This window comes from Rattus norvegicus, chromosome 12 (genome assembly GCF_021556685.1).
Source record: "Rattus norvegicus strain SHRSP/BbbUtx chromosome 12, alternate assembly SHRSP_T2T, whole genome shotgun sequence".
Lineage (NCBI taxonomy): Eukaryota > Metazoa > Chordata > Mammalia > Rodentia > Muridae > Rattus > Rattus norvegicus.
The window spans coordinates 17,928,498-17,948,227 of NC_141545.1; the positions used below are offsets into that span (position 1 = coordinate 17,928,498).

The 19,730-nt window shown below is 52.1% G+C and overlaps 1 protein-coding gene across 3 annotated transcripts; it reads left to right on the plus strand.

Annotated features, from left to right (window-relative positions):
- The first annotated feature begins 104 nt into the window (after positions 1-104).
- Positions 105-14,470, plus strand: Ints15 (integrator complex subunit 15). 3 transcript variants are annotated; one of them, XM_087579286.1, is made up of 6 exons: positions 105-592; positions 1,039-1,260; positions 3,269-3,434; positions 7,335-7,859; positions 8,718-8,757; positions 13,699-14,470. In XM_087579286.1, the coding sequence occupies exons 2-6, from the start codon at positions 1,078-1,080 to the stop codon at positions 13,898-13,900; spliced, it is 1,116 nt and encodes a 371-aa protein (XP_087435412.1). In that variant the 5' UTR covers positions 105-592; positions 1,039-1,077; the 3' UTR covers positions 13,901-14,470.
- The last annotated feature ends 5,260 nt before the right edge of the window (positions 14,471-19,730 follow it).

The following is a 19,730-nucleotide window of genomic DNA, read 5'->3' on the forward strand; positions in this document are numbered from 1 at the left end:
GGCCTCGTGCTTGCCCGTGCGGGCCTCACCGCCAGGGGGCGCCCACGAGAACGCGCGGCCGCGGCCCGAGCTTGGCCCCTGCGGGCCGCCGTCGCCACCCCGGCATTCAGCCGCCGGTTCGGCCGAGCGGCGTCGGCTCCCGCGGCTCTGGGCGGCGCCGCAGTCGGACCCCAGGACACCCGCTGATCCGTGGCGACGGCGACGACGACGATGGTTCCCTGAGCGGGTCGGCGCCTCTTAGCGGCGGGCGGGCGGGCGCCGCGACCCTGCCCTAGTCGGGGCCCAGGCCGGTCGCGCCTCTTTGTCTCCGGGCGGAAGTAGGACTCGCGGCGGGGACGGGGCGGCCGCACGATGAGCGACATCCGCCACTCGCTGCTGCGGCGCGACGCGCTGAGCGCCGCCAAGGAGGTGCTGTACCACCTGGACATCTACTTCAGCAGCCAGCTGCAGAGCGCGCCGCTGCCCATCGTGGACAAGGGCTCGGTGGAGCTGCTGGAGGAGTTCGTGTTCCAGGTGCCCAAGGAGCGCGGCGCGCAGCCCAAGGTGCCCGCCCCGGCCATGCCCTCGCTCGGTGACAGGCGCTCGCCCCGAGGTCTCGCTCCTCTTTCAGCCCCCGGCCCTGCAGTCCAGCGGCGTTCTTCAGCCGCGTGCCCGTTTCTCAAGCGTGTGACAGTCTCCCACCAATGATCCTGGTGGTGGCTTTGGGAACTGGCTACTTAACATCCCTCTGGGATGTTGCTTTACTAGATGCAGGGCTTTTACTTTGCTTATTCTTAGGGTTAAATCCCTGGGCTTAGGCTCCAGAAAGGTGAAAAAGTACACCCTGGGAGAAAGAACAGATTTTTCCCCCTTTTTGAGACAACCGTCTCACTATATACCATGTATCTCGGGCCAACCTGGAACTCAAGATCCTCTAGATTTAGCCTCTTGTGTGCTGGGATTCCAGGCATCCACTCCCCTAATCCTTTACTGTGGGAGCTAAGGGGCAGGTGTAGACCCTCTTCTCTCACAGCTTCTCTCCTGGGTTTGTTTTTACAGAGACTGAATTCGCTTCAGGAGCTCCAGCTTCTTGAAATCATGTGCAGTTATTTCCAGGAGCAAAGCAAGGACTCTGTGCGGCAGATCATCTTCTCCTCCCTTTTCAGCCCCCAAGGGAACAAAGCCGACGACAGCCGAATGAGCTTGTTGGGAAAGCTGGTCTCCATGGCCGTGGCTGTGTGTCGGATACCCGTGTTGGAATGTGCGGCCTCCTGGCTCCAGGTACTGCTCTTGAAATAGTGTTACTTCCCAGAGTCTCCACAGACAGGATAACAAGAGTTTGGATGTCACTGGATGTCTGTAGAGATCTTTTACACACGAATGATGTCATCAGTCACTGTGGCCTGGGTGCTACACCCACTCTCGCTTTTATGGAGCTAACAATTTTTGTTTGTTTGTTTGCTCTTTTTGAAACTAGGATTTTGGTATGTAGTCCAGGCTGGATTCAAACCTCATGACCCTCCTGCCTGAGCCCCCTGAGGAGCCACTGTACCTGGCTCTTATGCACACAGTGATAAATGGTTAGGGTTTGTTTTATTTTGAAACAGGCCCTGATTATGTAGCCTGGGCTGTCCTGGATCTCAGAATGTAGACCAGGCTGGCCTTGAACTCAACCAAGACCCACCTGTCTCTGCCTCCTGAGTGTTTGCGACTGAAGGTGTGTGCCACCACACCGAGCTTATTTAAAACTTCTACTTATTATTAATGTGCTTGTATGATGTGTGTGTGCTGGCCTGCACCACAGCACATCTGTAGGGCTCTCAGGACAACTTTGCGAAGTCAACTCATCACTGTCACCTTTTTTTTTTTATTTTCCATTGTTGGAGACAGGGTTTCTCTGTGTAGCCCTGGCTGTCCTGGAACTCACTCTGTAGACCAGGCTGGCCTCGAACTCAGAGCTCCGCCTTCTTTGCCTCCTGAGTGCTGGGATCAAAGGTGTGCATCACCACCACTTGGCTTCCTTGGCTCCTTTGCATCGTAAATTTTAAAATTATTTATTAGCTTTTAATTGTTTCCCGTGGGGATGTTTTGCCTGCACGTATGTCCGTGTACCACCTGTGTGCTTGGTGCTCACATTATGGAGGCTAGAAGTGGGTTTCCGATGCCTGACTCCAGTTACAAATGGTTGTGAAACAGCATGTGAGTGCTGGGAATCGAACTTGCGTCCTCTGGGAAAGCAGCCAGTGCCCCTAACCACTGAACCATCTCTCTCTAGCCCCTACTTCTTTTGCCTTAATGTAGTTACAGAGTTTTCCTTCTGTAAGAGCTTTACTGGCTGAACCATCCACCATACCCCCATTTTTTTTTTTTTTTTAAAAGAGTCTTACTGTATACCCTTGATTGGCATGGAATTCACTATGTAGACCAGGCTGGCCTCTAACTCATAAAGATCTGCCTCCCTCTGCCTTCCCAGATTAAAGGTTTGTGACACCACACCTGGCCTTAAGTAGATTTTTTGATAAAGAAAGAAAAAAGGCCTCATCTTCAGAATAAATAGAAAATCGCTTTGTGAGCCAACATGACTGGATTTTAAAGCCAATATGCAGAGGAAGGAGAGAAGCCTTAGTGGTTAAGAGACATACTGCTCATATAAAGGACCCAAATTCAGTTCTTAGCACCCATATCCAGCTTCCAACTGCCTCTAACTCGAGCTCCAGGGAATCCATCGCCCCCTGTCCTTGAATGCCTGTACTCACATGTACATACTCACACAGACACACAGGTCTACACGCCAGGAAAAATAAAGTCTTAAACAAGTGTAGCCATACAGCTTAGGCCAGCCTATAATCTATGATCCTTTTGCCTCAGGCTTCCTAGTGCTGAAACTGAAGCTGGGACCCCCACGCCCGGCTGTAGCAGACATTTGATCATGTGATAATTCACACACTCTTCCAAACCTCACAGTGATTACCAAAGTCACCTCTGGACCAAGGAACAAGACAGGCAGAAGGTTTATGTAAATATTCCACCCTTGCAGGCTGTTGCAAGAGCTCACCTCTGCCCTCTAGTGTGGGAGTGTAGGATAGCAGGCTGATGTGCTCACGGGTGGCTGGGAAGTGGTGGACTGGTTCCTTGGGCTTTAGATGAGAACCTGCTCCAAGGGGCTCTGTTAGCAGGTCTACCCGAGCCCCGAAGCGGCTCCATCCATTGGGTGGTCCTCACTGTTTATATCAGCCGTTACCTGCTAGCTCAGGGTTCCTCAGTGACTTGGACTGTGGCTTCTTCCCAGCGGACGCCTGTGGTCTACTGCGTGAGGCTTGCCAGGGCCCTTGTGGATGACTACTGCTGTTTGGTGCCAGGCTCTGTTCAGACACTGAAACAGATCTTTAGTGCCAGCCCTCGTTTCTGCTGCCAGTTCATAACGTCCGTGACCGCGCTCTACGACCTGTCATCAGGTGAGTGTCCAGCAGCTTCTGGTGAATGCCAGCTTTGTGTATTTTATCTTCTTTGAGGCGCCAGGGATAGAACTTGGAGCTGCGAGCATGCTGGGTAAGCATTCTACCCTAGAACTACATCCCATGCACCAGTGACTACATTGTTTTTGTTTCATTTTGTTGTTTATGTGTGCATGCATGCATGTGTACAGCGTGCGTGCGTGCATGCGTTCATGCGTTCGTGTGTGTGTGTGTGTGTGTGTGTGTGTGTGTGTGTGTGTGTGTTACATGTGTGCAGTGCCCACAGAGGCCCTTGGAGCTGGAGTTACAGATGGTCCAAATGTGGGAAGTGAACTCAGGTTAAGAGCAGCCACTCTCCAAACCCAGTGCCGTTGCCCTTTATTTTAACTGCAAAGTCTGCGTCGTTATTGTGGGACTAAGCCTAGACCTGCAGCGTCTGACCTTTGTCATTTGCTACAAGCGGCTTTGTTCAGTCCTTCCCAGTGGCTTGGGTCTGCATGGCATCAACAAGCCGGTTAGGAACCCAGGACCTGGAGCTGAGGTACAGACGTGTCACCGCCTCTCCACAAGAGTCATTCTTTTTTTTTTTTTTTTTTTTTTTTTTTTTTGGAGCTGGGGACCGAACCCAGGGCCTTGTGCTTGCTAGGCAAGAGCTCTACCACTGAGCTAAATCCCCAACCCCCACAAGACTCATTCTTAATTATGTGCATGTGTGTGGGCGTATGCACTGTAACTGTGGGTGCCCAAGAAAGCCAGAACTGAGTGTCAGGTCCCTTGAAGGGGAAGGCACAGGCAGTTGTGAACTGTCCAGTGTGGGAGCTGGGAACCAGACAGGTCCTCTGGAAGAGCAGCAGCTGTTCACCTATCTACCTACCTACCTACCTACCTACCTACCTACCTATCCATCCATCCATCCATCCATCCATCCATCCATCCATCCATCCACCCACCCACCCACCTATCCATCCATCCATCCGTCTATCCATCCATCCATCCATCCACCTACCTACCTATCTATCCATCCATCTATCTACTACCTACCTAACTACCTACCTACCTATCCATCCATCCATCCATCTATCTACTACCTACCTAACTACCTACCTACCTACCCATCCATCCGTCCGTCCGTCCGTCCGTCCGTCCGCCTGCCTGCCTACCTACCTACCTACCCATCCATCCATCCATCTTTAAGGTTTCTTCTTTCTCCTCCTCCCCCTCTCACTCTCCTCCTCCTCTTCCCCTCGTCTTCCCTCCTCTTCTTCCTCCTCCTCCTTCCCCTCTCCTCCCCCCCACCCTTCCCTCTTTTCCTCTTCCCCTTCTCCTCATTTTCTTCCCGTGTGGGGATATTTTGCCTGTATGGGTATCTGTGTACCACATGAAGCCTGGTGTCCACGGAGGACAGAAGAAGGTGTTGGTTGCCCTAGGACTAAAATTGTAGATAGATGCGAGCCACATGTGGGTGCTGGGAAATTAAACCAAGGTCTTCTGGAAGGATAGCCAGGAAGTAGTGGCCAGAGAAGACACAGATGTGGAAGGACTTAGGCAGAAAGCCCTGCTTATTGTTCCTGTCCTGGGAACGTGTCCATGAGCGAGGGAATGGGCCACAAAGCCCCAGCTGCGGAAGCCTGAGCCCCTGCCCTGTTTAGCCACAGTCAAGTGTCTACTCTGGCCCCGGTAGCAAAGTCCGGGCTGTGGAGGCCTAAGCCCCCTGTCCTGTTTAACCATAATCAGTGTCTACTATGGCCTTAGGCTTATAGCTTAAGGTTTAGGCTCATTGTTTTCCTATAAAGAGAAGATGTTTGTGCTGCTTTCTGTGTGGAGTTAAGTTCTGAGCCTGCTCTTGTGCTCAGGGTTCAGTTTCCTCCTTCTGTCCTTTACCCTTGCTGCTCTGAGGGCTGAGTCCTGATCTGATAGCTCAGCCAGCAGTTTGAGAGTCTTTGGGAACATTTTCTATTTCCTGTTCCATCTCAGCCCCATTGGTTATGTGTGTGTGTTTTGTTTTGTTTGTTTTATTACACTTAACCTTTGCTGCTCTCAGGCCAAAGCAGTGCTTCTACAGAGAATTGAGTTGTGCGCATGTGGTGCACACACATGTATGCAGGCAAACAGGTTCAAGAGCACGGGTCTCCTCTGTGGGAGTGGAGAATTCAGCCACCAGGCACGCGTGCCACATGCATGCCCAAGGCATGGATGCACACCTTCGCCTGAACGCATGCTGTCTTTAGGCCACGGCAGGTGCCTCCACGGAGGCCTGGGCATGCGTTAGAAATGTAGGTGGCAGGGGGTTGGGGATTTAGCTCAGTGTTAGAGCACTTGCCTAGCAAGCGCAAGGCCCTGGGTTCGATCCCCAGCTCCGAAAAAAAAAGAAAAGAAAAAAAAATAAAATAAAAGAAATGTAGGTGGCAGAAGAGGGGGCAGAGGCAGGGTTGCCACAGGGGGTTGTAGACACAGCTGCTGTCTCCTGCCGGCGGTGTTGTAGGGACAGTCTGAGATGGTCTTTCAGTAGAAGAAAGGGTGGAAGGAAACCTTAGTCCCACAGAGGGAGCGCATGCTTGAGCAAAGCGTGGACGGGGACTCTGTCAGGTCTTGCTCTCCCGTGAGCTGAGAGTGCATAGCCTCAGAGAGGAGCCTGGGCCACATTCTCAGCGTATACTGTGCTGATGCCAAATTGGGCAGTGTGGCTTGGTGACCTGTAAACCAGGTTGCCAGGGTCAGATGAGCCCACCACCTGTTGGTTCTGTTTTGTCCTGTTTGTGGTTTGGGCTTGTTTTGTTTTGTTTAGTTTTGTAGAGACAGGGTTTCTTGGTATAACAGCCCTGGCTGTCCTGGACTTACTTTGTAGACCAGGCTAGCCTTGAACTGACAGAGATAACCTTTTGCGTTTGCCTGCTGAGTGCTGGGATCAGAGGATGCACCACCAGGTCCTGACTCCACCCCGTGTTTCTAATGAGTTCTGAGAAAGGACTGTGGGGTGCTGTGTGGATTATGTGGGTTGGTCTCTATAAAGAAAGGACTGGGGCCAGCACCTGACACGTGGTAGGCCCAGAGTTAGTGCCAATTTCTGCCCTCGTTAGTGCTGCTCAGAAGTCAAGCTGGGACTTAGATAAGGGTTCCAGCTTTGGGGCTGAGATGGCTACTGGCTGCCGCTGGATGACTAACGGCACTCCAGGCTACTCTGAAGGTCACCGTAGCTGTCACTGTGCTATGGAAGAGATACTGGATATAGGGAAGAAACCTGTGCCCAAGGAAGGGGTGAGGTACACCAGTAGTTCTGAGCTAGGGGCTAGTGAGGCAGCTCATTGCGTAGAACAGCTGTTCTCAACCCCTTGGGCCACAATCCCTTTGGTAAATAAACCTCTATCCAGAAATATTTATGTTACAGTTCATAACAAGAGCAAAATTATGGTTGTGAAATGAAAATAATTCTTTGGTTTGGCGTCACCATAACACGAGGAGCTATATTAAAGGGTCACAGCATTAGGAAGGTTGAGAACCATGTGTAGAAACATGTGTCATACAGTGTGACAACTTGAGTTCAATCCCTGTGACCCGTGTATAAGTGGAAAGAGAAGGGACTCCTGCAGGTCCCTTCGCATATGTGACCTCCGCATATGTGAGGAAATGAGTATGTGTGTGTAGGGAGGAAGTGATGGAGTTCAAGGGAATTGTTAACTTACTGAGGTGGTTTTTAATTTTTATTTGATTTTTTTTTTTTTCCTGAGTCTTGCCTTTGGCCATAGGTTTCTGGGCAGTGGAGCAGATGTGGGAAAGGAGACAGGTTGAGGGACTTGGGCAGTAGGCATCTGAGTACCAGACTGTAAACTAGGGCCCATCCCCCCCGTCCACTCTGCTCCTGTCCCCGGCCAGAGCCACTCCTGACTGAATGTCTCTTTGCAGATGACCTCATCCCGCCTTTGGACTTACTTGAAATGATTGTCAGCTGGATTTTTGAGGACCCAAGGCTGATTCTCATCACGTTTTTAAATACCCCCATCGCCGCCAACCTGCCCATAGGATTTTTAGAGCTCACGCCCCTCATTGGGCTGATCCGGTGGTGCGTGAAGGCCCCTCTGGCTTACAAAAGGAAGAAGCCTTGCCTATCCAATGGCCACATCAGTCACAAGGTTGCTAAGGACTCAGGCACGGGCACAGACAGAGACTCGCACCTGCTGTACTCACAGCTCCACCTGAGTGTCCTGCAGGTCCTCACGACACTCCAGCTGCACCTGACCGAGAAGAACCTGTACGGGCGCCTGGGGCTCATCCTGTTCGACCACATGGTCCCGCTTGTTGAGGAGATCAACAGACTCGCAGACGAACTGAACCCTCTCAATGCCTCCCAGGAGATCGAGCTCGCACTGGACCGCTTGGCCCAGGCCCTGCAGGTGGCCATGACGTCGGGGGCTCTGCTGTGTACGAGAGGTGGGTGCTGATCCCGTGACCCCACGCTGCAGGCAGAAAGATCAGGGGATCCTAGACAGATACCGCCTTTGCTTCTTTAGGGACTTGCTCCCCATCCCCGTGACTATAAGGGAGGTTGGTGGAAAGCCCTAGAATGTCCCCTAGGGTCACTCATGGGGTGCTGCTGTGCTCTAGAGAAGACACCTAGATGCTGTTACCTGGCCCTTTCGGGACAGTGCGACTAGAACCTACAGAATTTTTCCTCTGTAGGACTAAGATTGCAGTGTGGGGGTGTGTGTGGGGATGTGTGTGGGGTGTGTGGGGGGTGGGTTTGCTTTGCATAGCCCAGGCTAGCCTGAAACTCATGGTAGTTTTTCTGCCTCTGTACTTGAGTGCTAGGGTTATGGGAGTGAACCCCCATGCTTGGATGTGTTTGCTGTCTGGTTTCCTCATTTGGGGAGTGGGCAGACAGCCCTAGAGATGGAGCTAGGGCTTTGTGGCTGGCGAGCACTCTGTCACTGAACTGTAGCACCAGCCTTGTGTTTGTTGTCTAATGGACTGATGGCTCTGTCCCCAGTGGAGGGTTACGGTTAATGATCCCCCCTTTTACCCTGGGCACTTGGTTACTTAGTAAGAGCTCTGTTTGTGGCTCTTTCCCAGGCAGGCAACAAATTGTCAGCAGGGCCACTCCCTTTCAAGTAGCTTCTTCTGTTTCTGGTTTGTTTTTTCTTTTAAGTGGAAACTACCATTCAGGAGAATGCAGTTTCTAAGGAGGCTGGGAGCTTGCTGCAGCAGGTCCTCCTGCTGTCTGGTCAGCGGTCTTGTTGAGAACCTCGAATCCAGGCCTCCCCGTCTAATCCCATGTCTCCTTAATTACAGATGACCTGAGAACCTTGTGCTCCCGGCTGCCCCATAACAAGTAGGTGTTCCTACCTCCAACTGGGTGGGCATTGCTGGGACAGGGCGGGAATGACAAGAGGCAGAGCAGGGCAGATACCTTGGTCCTGGGGACAGATTCCGTCTGCAGGCAGCCAAGTATCCCCTGATGGGTTTTTTGCAGGGTCAGATTAGCCGAGGCTCAGGACAGCCCTCTCCCAGTGTCACTCAAAGCTGCTAAATCAGTATGCTTCTATCAGAGCAGTGCTTGACCTCGGTGTGTGTGTGAGCTGCTGTCCCTTTCAGAACCCGGACATTGATTGCGCTTCTGTGCCTCTCCTTAGAAGCAAAGCCAAAATCTGTATGTGCCGAGGGTGATGTGCCGTCACACGGTGGTGACCCTGAGAGCCCAGTGTGCTGGTCACACTTGTGTATGGGTTCCCTTAGCGGTACTTGGCTTTAGAGGTATTTGTGGTGGTGTTGGGGCAGTCTCTCTGTGTCTCTGGTCTCAGTTTCCTTTTGGGGTGGCAATGCTGTCTGCCTCATAGGGTGCCTCATGGGAGCCATTGTCCCTTTCAGAATGTGAGCATTCTAGTCCTGTGACTCTGTCCTTAGAAGCAAAGCCAAAAGCTGCGTGCTTGACAGAGTCTCATGCAGTTGTCAGGGAGCATAGTGTCCTTAATCCCAGGTACAGGGGACCAACTGATCACTAACCAACCATCGTACCTCAGACGAGAGGGCTGCAGAGCTGCTAAAAATAGTGACTGTGGTTGGGACACACTGATGCCCCAGCAAGGGGCAACTTGTAGCACACAAGTGTCTGTAATTCCCTGACAGGGACAATGGAAACAGTTGAGCTCAGCTCAAGCCAGGTGGAAGGTGAGAGCTGGCATCTGAGGTTGTCCATTGACCTCCATGTTTGCCATGGCGTGCATGTGCCCTCATTCACATACATGAGTGTCCGTATGCACGTGCATGATTCACGCGTACATGTGCATCTTATACACCCACACAGGTAGTAATTGTAACCACTGAACAAGGTGCTGTTTTCAGTTGAAGTCAGGCGTGTGAACAGGGCAGGCTTACAGCAGTGTGAGGTGTGAACAGGGCAGGCTTACAGCAGTGTGAGGTGTGAACAGGGCAGGCTTACAGCAGTGTGAGGTGTGAACAGGGCGGGCTTACAGCAGTGTGAGGTGTGAACAGGGCAGGCTTACAGCAGTGTGAGGTGTGAACAGGACAGGCTTACAGCAGTGGTGAGGTGTGAACAGGGCAGGCTTACAGCAGTGTGAGGTGTGAACAGGACAGGCTTACAGCAGTGTGAGGTGTGAACAGGACAGGCTTATAGCAGTGTGAGGTGTGAACAGGACAGGCTTACAGCAGTGGTGAGGTGTGAACAGGACAGGCTTACAGCAGTGTGAGGTGTGAACAGGGCAGGCTTACAGCAGTGGTGAGGTGTGAACAGGGCAGGCTTACAGCAGTGGTGAGGTGTGAACAGGGCAGGCTTACAGCAGTGTGAGGTGTGAACAGGGCAGGCTTACAGCAGTGGTGAGGTGTGAACAGGGCAGGCTTACAGCAGTGGTGAGGTGTGAACAGGGCAGGCTTACAGCAGTGGTGAGGTGTGAACAGGACAGGCTTACAGCAGTGTGAGGTGTGAACAGGGCAGGCTTACAGCAGTGTGAGGTGTGAACAGGGCAGGCTTACAGCAGTGTGAGGTGTGAACAGGACAGGCTTACAGCAGTGTGAGGTGTGAACAGGGCAGGCTTACAGCAGTGGTGAGGTGTGAACAGGGCAGGCTTACAGCAGTGGTGAGGTGTGAACAGGGCAGGCTTACAGCAGTGGTGAGGTGTGAACAGGGCAGGCTTACAGCAGTGGTGAGGTGTGAACAGGGCAGGCTTACAGCAGTGGTGAGGTGTGAACAGGGCAGGCTTACAGCAGTGGTGAGGTGTGAACAGGGCAGGCTTACAGCAGTGGTGAGGTGTGAACAGGACAGGCTTACAGCAGTGGTGAGGTGTGAACAGGACAGGCTTACAGCAGTGTGAGGTGTGAACAGGACAGGCTTACAGCAGTGGTGAGGTGTGAACAGGGCAGGCTTACAGCAGTGGTGAGGTGTGAACAGGACAGGCTTACAGCAGTGTGAGGTGTGAACAGGACAGGCTTACAGCAGTGTGAGGTGTGAACAGGGCAGGCTTACAGTGGTGATGTGCAGGTAGGACTGCTGGTCTTGTTCATTTATTATTGGGTTCTGGGTCACTCGATCCTGTCACTTTTTACTGGGTCCCAGGACTGGTGCTGGCAGGCGACCTGGATGAGGAGGTAGACATCTTAGCTGCACCAGTTGTCATAGCCACCCACCAGCACCTGGCTCCTGGCTCTGCCAGAATAGCCAATCTGGGCAGAAGTTGGCAAGTCAGCTGAGTGCTGCTTCACTGCAAGCTGAGGAAGGGTGGTGTATGCCAGGGTGGGGCCCTGTCACCCACCCCTCTGCTCTTGAGTTCTTGTGGGAGAATGACTGAGTGTCTGGCCCAGTAGTGAAGCGGGAGAGGTGCTGGCAGAACACACAGGCCACCCTCAGTGGCTGGAGTGTTGTTCAGGGGCCCACTGCTCCTTTTCTTCTGGCTACCAGACCATTGCATTTCACCTTGAATACTGAGTTCTAACCGCCTGGTTTGTGCTGACTTTCCAACCAGACTGGAAGCTTCTGGAAATGCTAAATCTCTGGCAGGGTACGGCCTCTGCAGTGCTCACTGGGCTTATTGACTTTTCTGTTTCTTCTTTCTTTTAAGAGAGAGAGAGAGAGAGAAATACAGACAGACAGATAGACAGACACTGGTCTTGTAGGCCAGGCTGACCTTGAATTCACCTGGCTTATAAATGTTTTGATCGTGCTTCTGGCCCAGAGATTTTTTTTGGGGGGGGGGTTGTTTTTGTTTTTTTCTGTTGTTGTTTTTCTTGAGACAATGTTTTCTCTGCGTAGCCCTGGCTATCCTGGAACTCACTCTGTAGACCAGGCTGGTCTCAAACTCAGAGATCCACCTGCCTCTGCCTCCTGAGTGCTGGGTTGAGGGTGTGCCCCACCACTCAGTTGTTTTAACAAAAAGGAAATGGGTGTAAATGAAAATGCCGCAGGGGTCTGGAGAAGTGGCTCAGTGGTCAGAGCACTTGTTGCTCTTGCAGAGGACCTGAGTTCAATTCCCAGCCACAACTGACTCCAATGCCCCACACCTCCTCCTGGCCTCCTGTGCACTGAATGTATGTGGTACACAGACATGCATGCAGGCGGAACGGCCTTACACATGAGAAAAGTAGAGGTGTGTAGGGTTTTGTTTTGTTTTTTTTTTTTTCTTTTCTTTTTTTTCGGAGCTGGGGACCAAACCCAGGGCCTTGTGCTTGCCAGGCAAGCGCTCTACCACTGAGCTAAATCCCCAACCCCGTGTGTAGGGGTTTTGTTTGTTTTTTGAAAAGGGCTCGGGATCTTTGGTCTGTTAACTCTGCCCAATCTCTTCATGGCTACAGTGACTGCTAAGGTCAGCTTTGGGTCCCCTGTGCTGCTCTAGAAGGGTCTGTGACAGTCCCACCCTCTGCTTTAGGGAAGCTCAAGACAGTGTCCAAAGAGCAGCAGGGTCCACTTGAGAGCAGGCTGTCACTGGGTACAGCCATGTCGTGGTCAGTGTGCCGAGAGGTGCAGCATGGTGGAGTTAGGGGTCAAAGGGATGAGAGGACCAGAGTTGGATCCGAGGCTGGATTTGGTGGAGAGAGAGCAGTGCTGTCCCCAGGCTCACGTGAGGTTGGGAGAGGGGTGAGCAGAGAGCTTGTGTCTGCAGTGGAGACCTAAGCTGGGAGGCTGCGTCCTCAGCCTGGAGAGCCAGGTTGATTGACAGACTGGCTCAGGGAAGGTGGACAGGCTGAGCTTTAGAGCAGGGAAGTTGTGATCCTGCTGACAGCTGAGAAGAAACCGGGACAGGAGGCTAAGCAACGCTGAACTCAGGATGGGGCATTCCAGACGGTGGAGGTTGTAGAAAGGAAGGATGAGGTTTTGGTGAGGATCCCAAATAGAGCGTAGGGGTCTGGGTAGGGAGGGCATGGCTCTGGCGTCTGGCTTCCTCAGACCTTGGGGTATTATCCTTCGAATCATAATGAGCTATTGAAAAGCTATCTTTGTGGGGCTTGTGTGTGGAATGCAGTCAAACTCAATTAGAACTGACATTTTCCTGGTGGCCAAGTTATTGATGCTTGGTGAGGTGAGGTGAATGGGCTCAGGCTCAGGACGGCCTGGAGGCTGTCCTAGTCAGAGTTGCTATCTCTGTGATGAAACACCAAGACCACAGCAAGCTGGGGAGGGGAGGGTTTATTTGACCCCCATATCCTGTTCCTCATAGAAGGCAGTCAGGACAGGAACTCACGCAGAGCAGGGACCTGGAGGCAGGAGCTTCTGCAGAGACCGTGAAGGAGGGGTGCTGCTCCCTGTCTTGTACCCCATGGCTTGCTCTGCCCGCTTTCTTATAGAACCCCGGACCACCAGCCCAGGGATGGCACCACCCACCATGGGCAGGCCCTCCCCGGTTGATCACTAATTAAGAAAATGCCCTACAGCCAGATATTATGGAGGCATCTTCTCAATTGAGGTTCCCTCCTTTCAGATAACTCTAGCTTCTGTATAGTTGGCTTAAAACTAGTCAGCACAGAGGCCAGCCTCTGTGAGCCACAGCACATCCACCCATCCTTGGCGTATGGATTGTAGCTTCGTCCTTGCACATCCTTCTCTCACAATCCTGGACTAGATCCTGCCAACCCCATCGTTCCCTTCCCCAGTCTCCTGTGCTCCAAGGTCACCTCCCAGGAGCCTCTGACTCATGAGGTGTGAGGCACCAGGTACAGAGAGAGGGACAGAGCAGCTTCTGGAGTGTTGGGATGACACGCTGTGCTAGCATTTGAGAGAACAGGCCAGAGGCCCAAGTGGTCCTAATCTCTCTCCTTGTGTTTGCAGCCTGCTCCAGCTGGTGATCTCGGGCCCAGTGCAGCAGTCGCCACACACCGCTCTTCCCCCTGGGTTCTACCCACATATCCATACACCCCCGCTGGCCTATGGGGCTGTGCCCGCCCACCCAGCTGCCCACCCAGCCCTGCCTACGCACCCGGGGCACACCTTCCTCTCAGGCGTCACCTTTCCATTCAGGCCCATCCGCTAGGCTGGCCCTCCCAGCCAAGCCGCCAAGCGGCTGTGTGCCTTGCACCTGGGCCAAGGAAGCCTTTGGAGAGGGGCGTGCTGGCCCCATGGACAAGGACCCCTGGGAGGCAGCGGGTGGTCCCTCCAGCTGGCAGAACCATCTTGGTACTGATGTCCCAAGTTGCTGTTGACGGGGTGCCTCCTACCTGGTCACATTAAATATCCAGATTGGATGATGAAAGGGAGTGGGCTCCGCCCTCTGCAGAGAGCGCTGGCTGCGGGTGTTTTTAAATAAGCCAGTGACAGCTGTCACTCACGCACACCACCAGGGAGTGCTGGTGGGTAGCCACCCATGGGTCTGTTTGTCCGGCCTCAGGAATGTGAAGTGTCTCTGCCACCAGCACCTGTTTTCTGCAGCTCTATGAGCTCAGAACACAGAGGGTAAGACCCAGTTCCTATGCAGCACTGGGCACTGCTCAGGGACACCTGTTGGGACCCCCGTCACCTTGGAAAGGATCTGGGTTTTATTAGGGGGCGGGTATCTCTAAATTTTCCTTTCATGTGTTCAAAATAAATTTTTTTCTAAACAGTTTCATAGGCGTTATGGAATTTTCATTTTGTGATGCTGAGATTCAAGCCCATTCATTGCTTTTAATGAGCTTCATCCCCAGCCCTTTGGAACATACATCTTTAACTAAATTTTAAGAATTGGATATGCATGGATTTCTGTACCATGTGTGGACAGTGCCCCTGGAGGCCTGCTGGTTGTATGTTTGTGTGGGTGCTGGGAACTGAACCTAAGTCCTTCATCAGCTTTCCACTTTACTGTTGAGGCATGACGTCATTCTGACCCCACGGCTTGCCCTTTGATTTATTTTGTTATTTGTGTGTGTCTGTCTGCAGACAGGCCTGCATGTGCAGGTCAACTTGGGTCATCACTCTTGGCCACCAGCTGCTTGGTTGCAAACTGCTTGACCACAAGCATCTCTGCTTGCTGTTTCAAGCTTCAGCAAGCCCGTCACCATCCCACACCGTACTGGGGTTACAGGTGCACATGTGGTCAGGCTGAGCCCTTGTCAGGGTTCTGGGCATCAACCTCAGGTCCTCGTGCTTTTGCAGTAAATACTCGAGTGAAGCCATTCCCCACAGCCCAGCTGCTTTGGACCAAAACTTGAGATTCTGTCTCCACTGGAGCCAGGGTTCTGGGCTCTGCCCAGACTGGATGTGCAGACTGCTTCTGTCCTGTGGTCAGTCCTCTCTGGGGTACCAGGGATGGGACTCGGGGATACCCCAGGACATTGTTGGAAGGGACACTCATGTCCCTGTGCCTATTAGAAGTGACAGATGTCAAGAACAAACAGCAGAGCAGGGTGGGATTAAATGGAAAAGTGAAGAAGCGAAATCCTGAAGACTAAACCGGAAGACAGTGCCAAATCAGACGGCTTGGGAAAGCTGTGCGCGTGCGCGTGCGCGTGTGTGGTCATGCAGGTGTGTGTGAATGCCTGCATGTGTGCGTGCACGCCCATGCGCATGTTTATGTAGATCAGAGAACATCTTGTGGGCACCAAGTGGATTCCAAGGATAAAACTCAGGTCTCCCAGCTTGGCGACAAGCAATTTAAGCACTGAGCCGTCCTCCTGACCCCCCGCGATGGCTTTGTAAGAGCAGCTGGAACTGGAATTGACGTACCCAGTCGATCCACTTGTAATGTACACTGTAGTAATTATTCCTGTATTTCCACGTGGCCATTCAGCATCCCTCAGTATCCCCCAAAGATGCCAGCACCCTTCAGCACTTACTCCCCCTACACCCAAGCTTGGGCAGCCCCCATCTCCTTTTTCTCTAAAGGTTTTTGCCTTTTCTGGAAACTTCCTATCTGTGGAACAGTGCAGAATGCGGCCTTGTGTCTGGCTTCCTTTACTTAGTGTGACGTCTTCAAGGGTTTTGTTGTTGTTGCGTGTGTCTGCTGTTGTGTGTGTTTTGCCAGCTCGCGCGTGTCCGACCCTTCACCGTGTGTGTGCAGTACCCTCAGAGGCCAGAAGGGGGCATCAGATCTCCCTGGGACTGGGTACAGGCTGAGTGAGCCACCCGACTCAGGTCCTGAGAACCTGAACTTGGATCCCTTGCATGAGTAGCTTTTAACCACAGAAGCATCCTTCCGGCATCTATTCATTCGCTTAGAGTTCTCACTGTGTAGCCCTGGACAGCACAGAACTCATAGAAGTCGGCCTGTCCTGCCTCCCAAGTTCTGAGACTTACGTGTGCATCTACATCTGGTAAGAGAGTCTACATCTGGTAAGAGAGTATAATCTTAGTGTTTTAATTGTGCACATATATGCATATGTATGTGTGTGTGTGGGTTTGTGCATGCAGATGCAGTGTTTGCAGAAGCCAGAAGATGTCAGATTCCCTGGAGCTGGAATCAGAGGCATTTGTGACTTGGGTACTGAGAGCCAAATGCCTAATCTCTGTAAGAACAGCATATGCTCTTAGTGATGGAGTCGTCTCTCCAGCTGCTCAATTCCTTGTTTAAGGCTGAATCCATTGTGTATAAAATGTGAGATACCAAAACAAACAAACACACACAAAATTGGTCTCGTGTGTGTGTTTATGATATGAGTTCATTTATGTGTGCTTCAGGCTCATGCATGCCACAGCACACATGGAGGTCAGAGGACAAATTTGGGAGTCCTCTCCTCCCACCCAGGGATGTGGGGTTTCAGACTCAGGCAGGGATCACACAGTAAATACTGTTACCCACCGAGCCATCTTCTTGGTCCGTCTACTTTAAGTTTGAAGCAGGGTCTCTCACTCAGTCTTATGCTCACCCCTCTCACTGAATTGGCTGGCCATTGAGCTCGAGGTGGCTCCTCTTTCTATCCTTCCTGCTGCTGGCGTTATAAGGACTGTGCCTGGTTTACACGGGTGCCGGGGCCCTGACCTCAGGCCTTCATGCTTGTGGGGCAGGCACCTTACCGAGTTGCCCATATTTCCAGCTCCAAAGTGACTGAGTCTCATGGATGTGTCCCGATGAGGAATGGCAGCAAGTGCTCCTGATATGATGGCAGGGTCCCGCGTAAATGTGAAACACATTTTTAGAAAGTTTAAAATGAGGGGTGAGGGATTTAGCTCAGTGGTAGAGCGCTTGCCTAGCAAGCGCAAGGCCCTGGGTTCGGTCCCCAGCTCCGAAAAAAAGAAAAAAGAAAAAAAAAAAGAAAGTTTAAAATGAGGTCTATCTGTGCACATGTGAGTGCGGTGGCCTGGGAAGCCAGCAGGGGGCATCCGATCCCCTGTAGCTACAGTGACCGGTTGTGAGTCAGCCGGTTGTGAGTCAGCCGACTTTCTGTGCTGGGACCCAAACTCAGGTCCTCTGCAAGAGCAGCAGGTTCCCCTAACCACTGAGCCACCTCTCCCTGTTCCAGTTTTGGCTTTTATGAATATTGTCACCATGGCATGTGTCTATATGGTTTTGTGTGCATGTGTCAGTTCTCTTGGGAGTCAGCACGAATACAGGCTAAGTACAGAATTCTTTTGATAAGGGGGAAAAAAACTGCTTGAGTCGCTATACACAGGAGCCAGGTGGGGTTTTTTCCCTGAGGCTGGGATAAAATACCCGGACAAAGGTAAATTAAGGGAGAAAGGGTGTCCTCTCAGGGTGTTAGCTCAGGATTCCAGCCTCCAGGCCAGCAGTGGAGCCGGAAGCATCTGGCCCCGTCACACCCGCAGGCAAGAGCAGAGAGAGTGAGTAAATACACACTAGTGCTCAGCTCACTCTCAAGATGGGGTCCTGAGCCCCAGCTCCCAGAATGTGCTGCCCACATTCAGGGTGGGTCCCTCTATCACAATTAAAATCCCCACACAGATGTGCCTGCCCACTGGCCGACCTGTTCTAGACAATCCCCCATTGATGCTCTTCCTAGATGACTCTAATGGTTCTCAGCCTGTGGGTCCTCACTCCTTTGAGATTTGATGAGCATGTCAACAGGGCTCTCAGATAACCCGTGTAGGGAAGATTTACATTACTGTGCATGGCAGTGGCCAAATTACAGTTCCGCAGTAGCAACAGAAGTAATTTTATGGTTGGGGGTTGCGACGGCGTGAGGAACTGGATTAAAGGGTCGCAGCATTAAGAAGGTTGAGAATCAGGACTTTGAGTATCAAGTTAATCAAAAACAGCCCTCACACAGGCCAGCTAAATGTAAACACGTAAGTCTTTAGAGACCACAAACTCTAGGAAGGACTGAATGCTACAGTACACTGGAGAACATAGAGCTGGTTGTTGATAATGTAGGTGTCTGGGCCAGGTGGGCATTAAAAAGTGTCACAATTTGAATGTGAATCGTCCCCACAAGCACGCATGTGTCTGCACACTTGGTCTCTAGCTGCTGTCTTGGGACATCCTACAGCCTTTGGGAAGCGGGGTGCTGAGGGAGGAAGGTCAGTTTCAGGAAGGCGGTCCTTGAGGGTTATAGCCACACCCCCTTCCTGTCCAGTCTCTGTTTCCTGATCCTCTCAGATGTCCCTGCCTTGAGGTGCCTGCTGCCACACAGCAGGACCAGGTAGAAATAAGATGCTTCCTGTCTTTGCACAGGTGCATGCTTATGTGCATGCGTGGGTGCAAGCGGTGTATGTGTATGGTGCATGCTTATATATACCTGTGTGTGCACTTGTATGTGTATGTATACATACATACAGTGGCCAGAGGAAGACACCGAGAGTCCATCTCTGTCACACTCTGTCTTCTGCTCTTGAGATGGCTCTCTCACTGAAGCTGGAGCTGGCTAGGCTGCCTGGCTGTGGAGCCCCAGTGGTCCTGCTCTCTCCACCCCGGAGCTTTTTATGCGTGTGCTGGGGGTTTGAACTCAGGTCTTCGTGGCAGATACTTTACCCACGCCTCAGTCCATCTCCCCAGTACTTACTATTTAAATGTATTATTGATGTTGTCATCATTGTTACCATTTTAAGACAAGGCCTCATATAGCCCAGGCTAGCCTTGAATTTGAAGTAGTATGTAGCTGAGGATGACCCTGGACCCTCCCACTTTCTCCTCCACTGTGCTAGATTCTGGGCTTCCACCCAGTGGTGGGGTTTTTTGTTTGCTGTTTTTGTTTTTTGATTTTGGAGTTGTTGATCATGCATCCCACCTGGCCTCTGTGGTTTTTGAGCCTCCAGGTCTAGCTGTTCAAAGCAGGCGTGCATCTCTGCAGAGTCCCTTCCCAATCGCCGTCTGCACTTTCCTTGAGCCTGGGGTTACCTGAGAGGCAGAAAACTGCCCTGTACATCAGGCTAGGGCTCCTCTCTTCATGGCATCAGAAAACTAAGACAGCCTGAGTACCGAGCTCAGTCCTGCGGACACACTCAACTCATGTGGCCTGATTCCTGCACAGTCTTGCCGCGTCTACACCACCTGTGTGGCCACTTGGTTCCTCTGGCTTTCTGGATGCTTCCAGCCGCAGAACTCTTCTCCACGGTCTTGACCAGGATCTAGACAGAAGGGAACCCATAGTGGATGCCACTGACGGTGACTGGTGACTCTGGGCTCCTTGGTAACCACTTTACCACCACATCTCCTGCAGTGGCTGGAACCGCCCCAATCATATAGAAATGGGCTACTTGGCTGGCAGCCCTCTGTCTCTTCCTGACAAGATTCCTGCCAGAAACTATGCAGAAGGGAGTTCGGAGTGTGGGTCAGTTGACAGAGTGCGTACATGGCATTCTCGAGACCCGACGTTCTATCCCAGCGCTCCATACACTGGGCATGGTGGTCCGTGCCTGTATCCCAGCACTTAGGAGGCAGGAGATCAGAAGTTCAAGGTCTACATGGTGAGTTCGAGGCCAGCCTGGGATAGAAG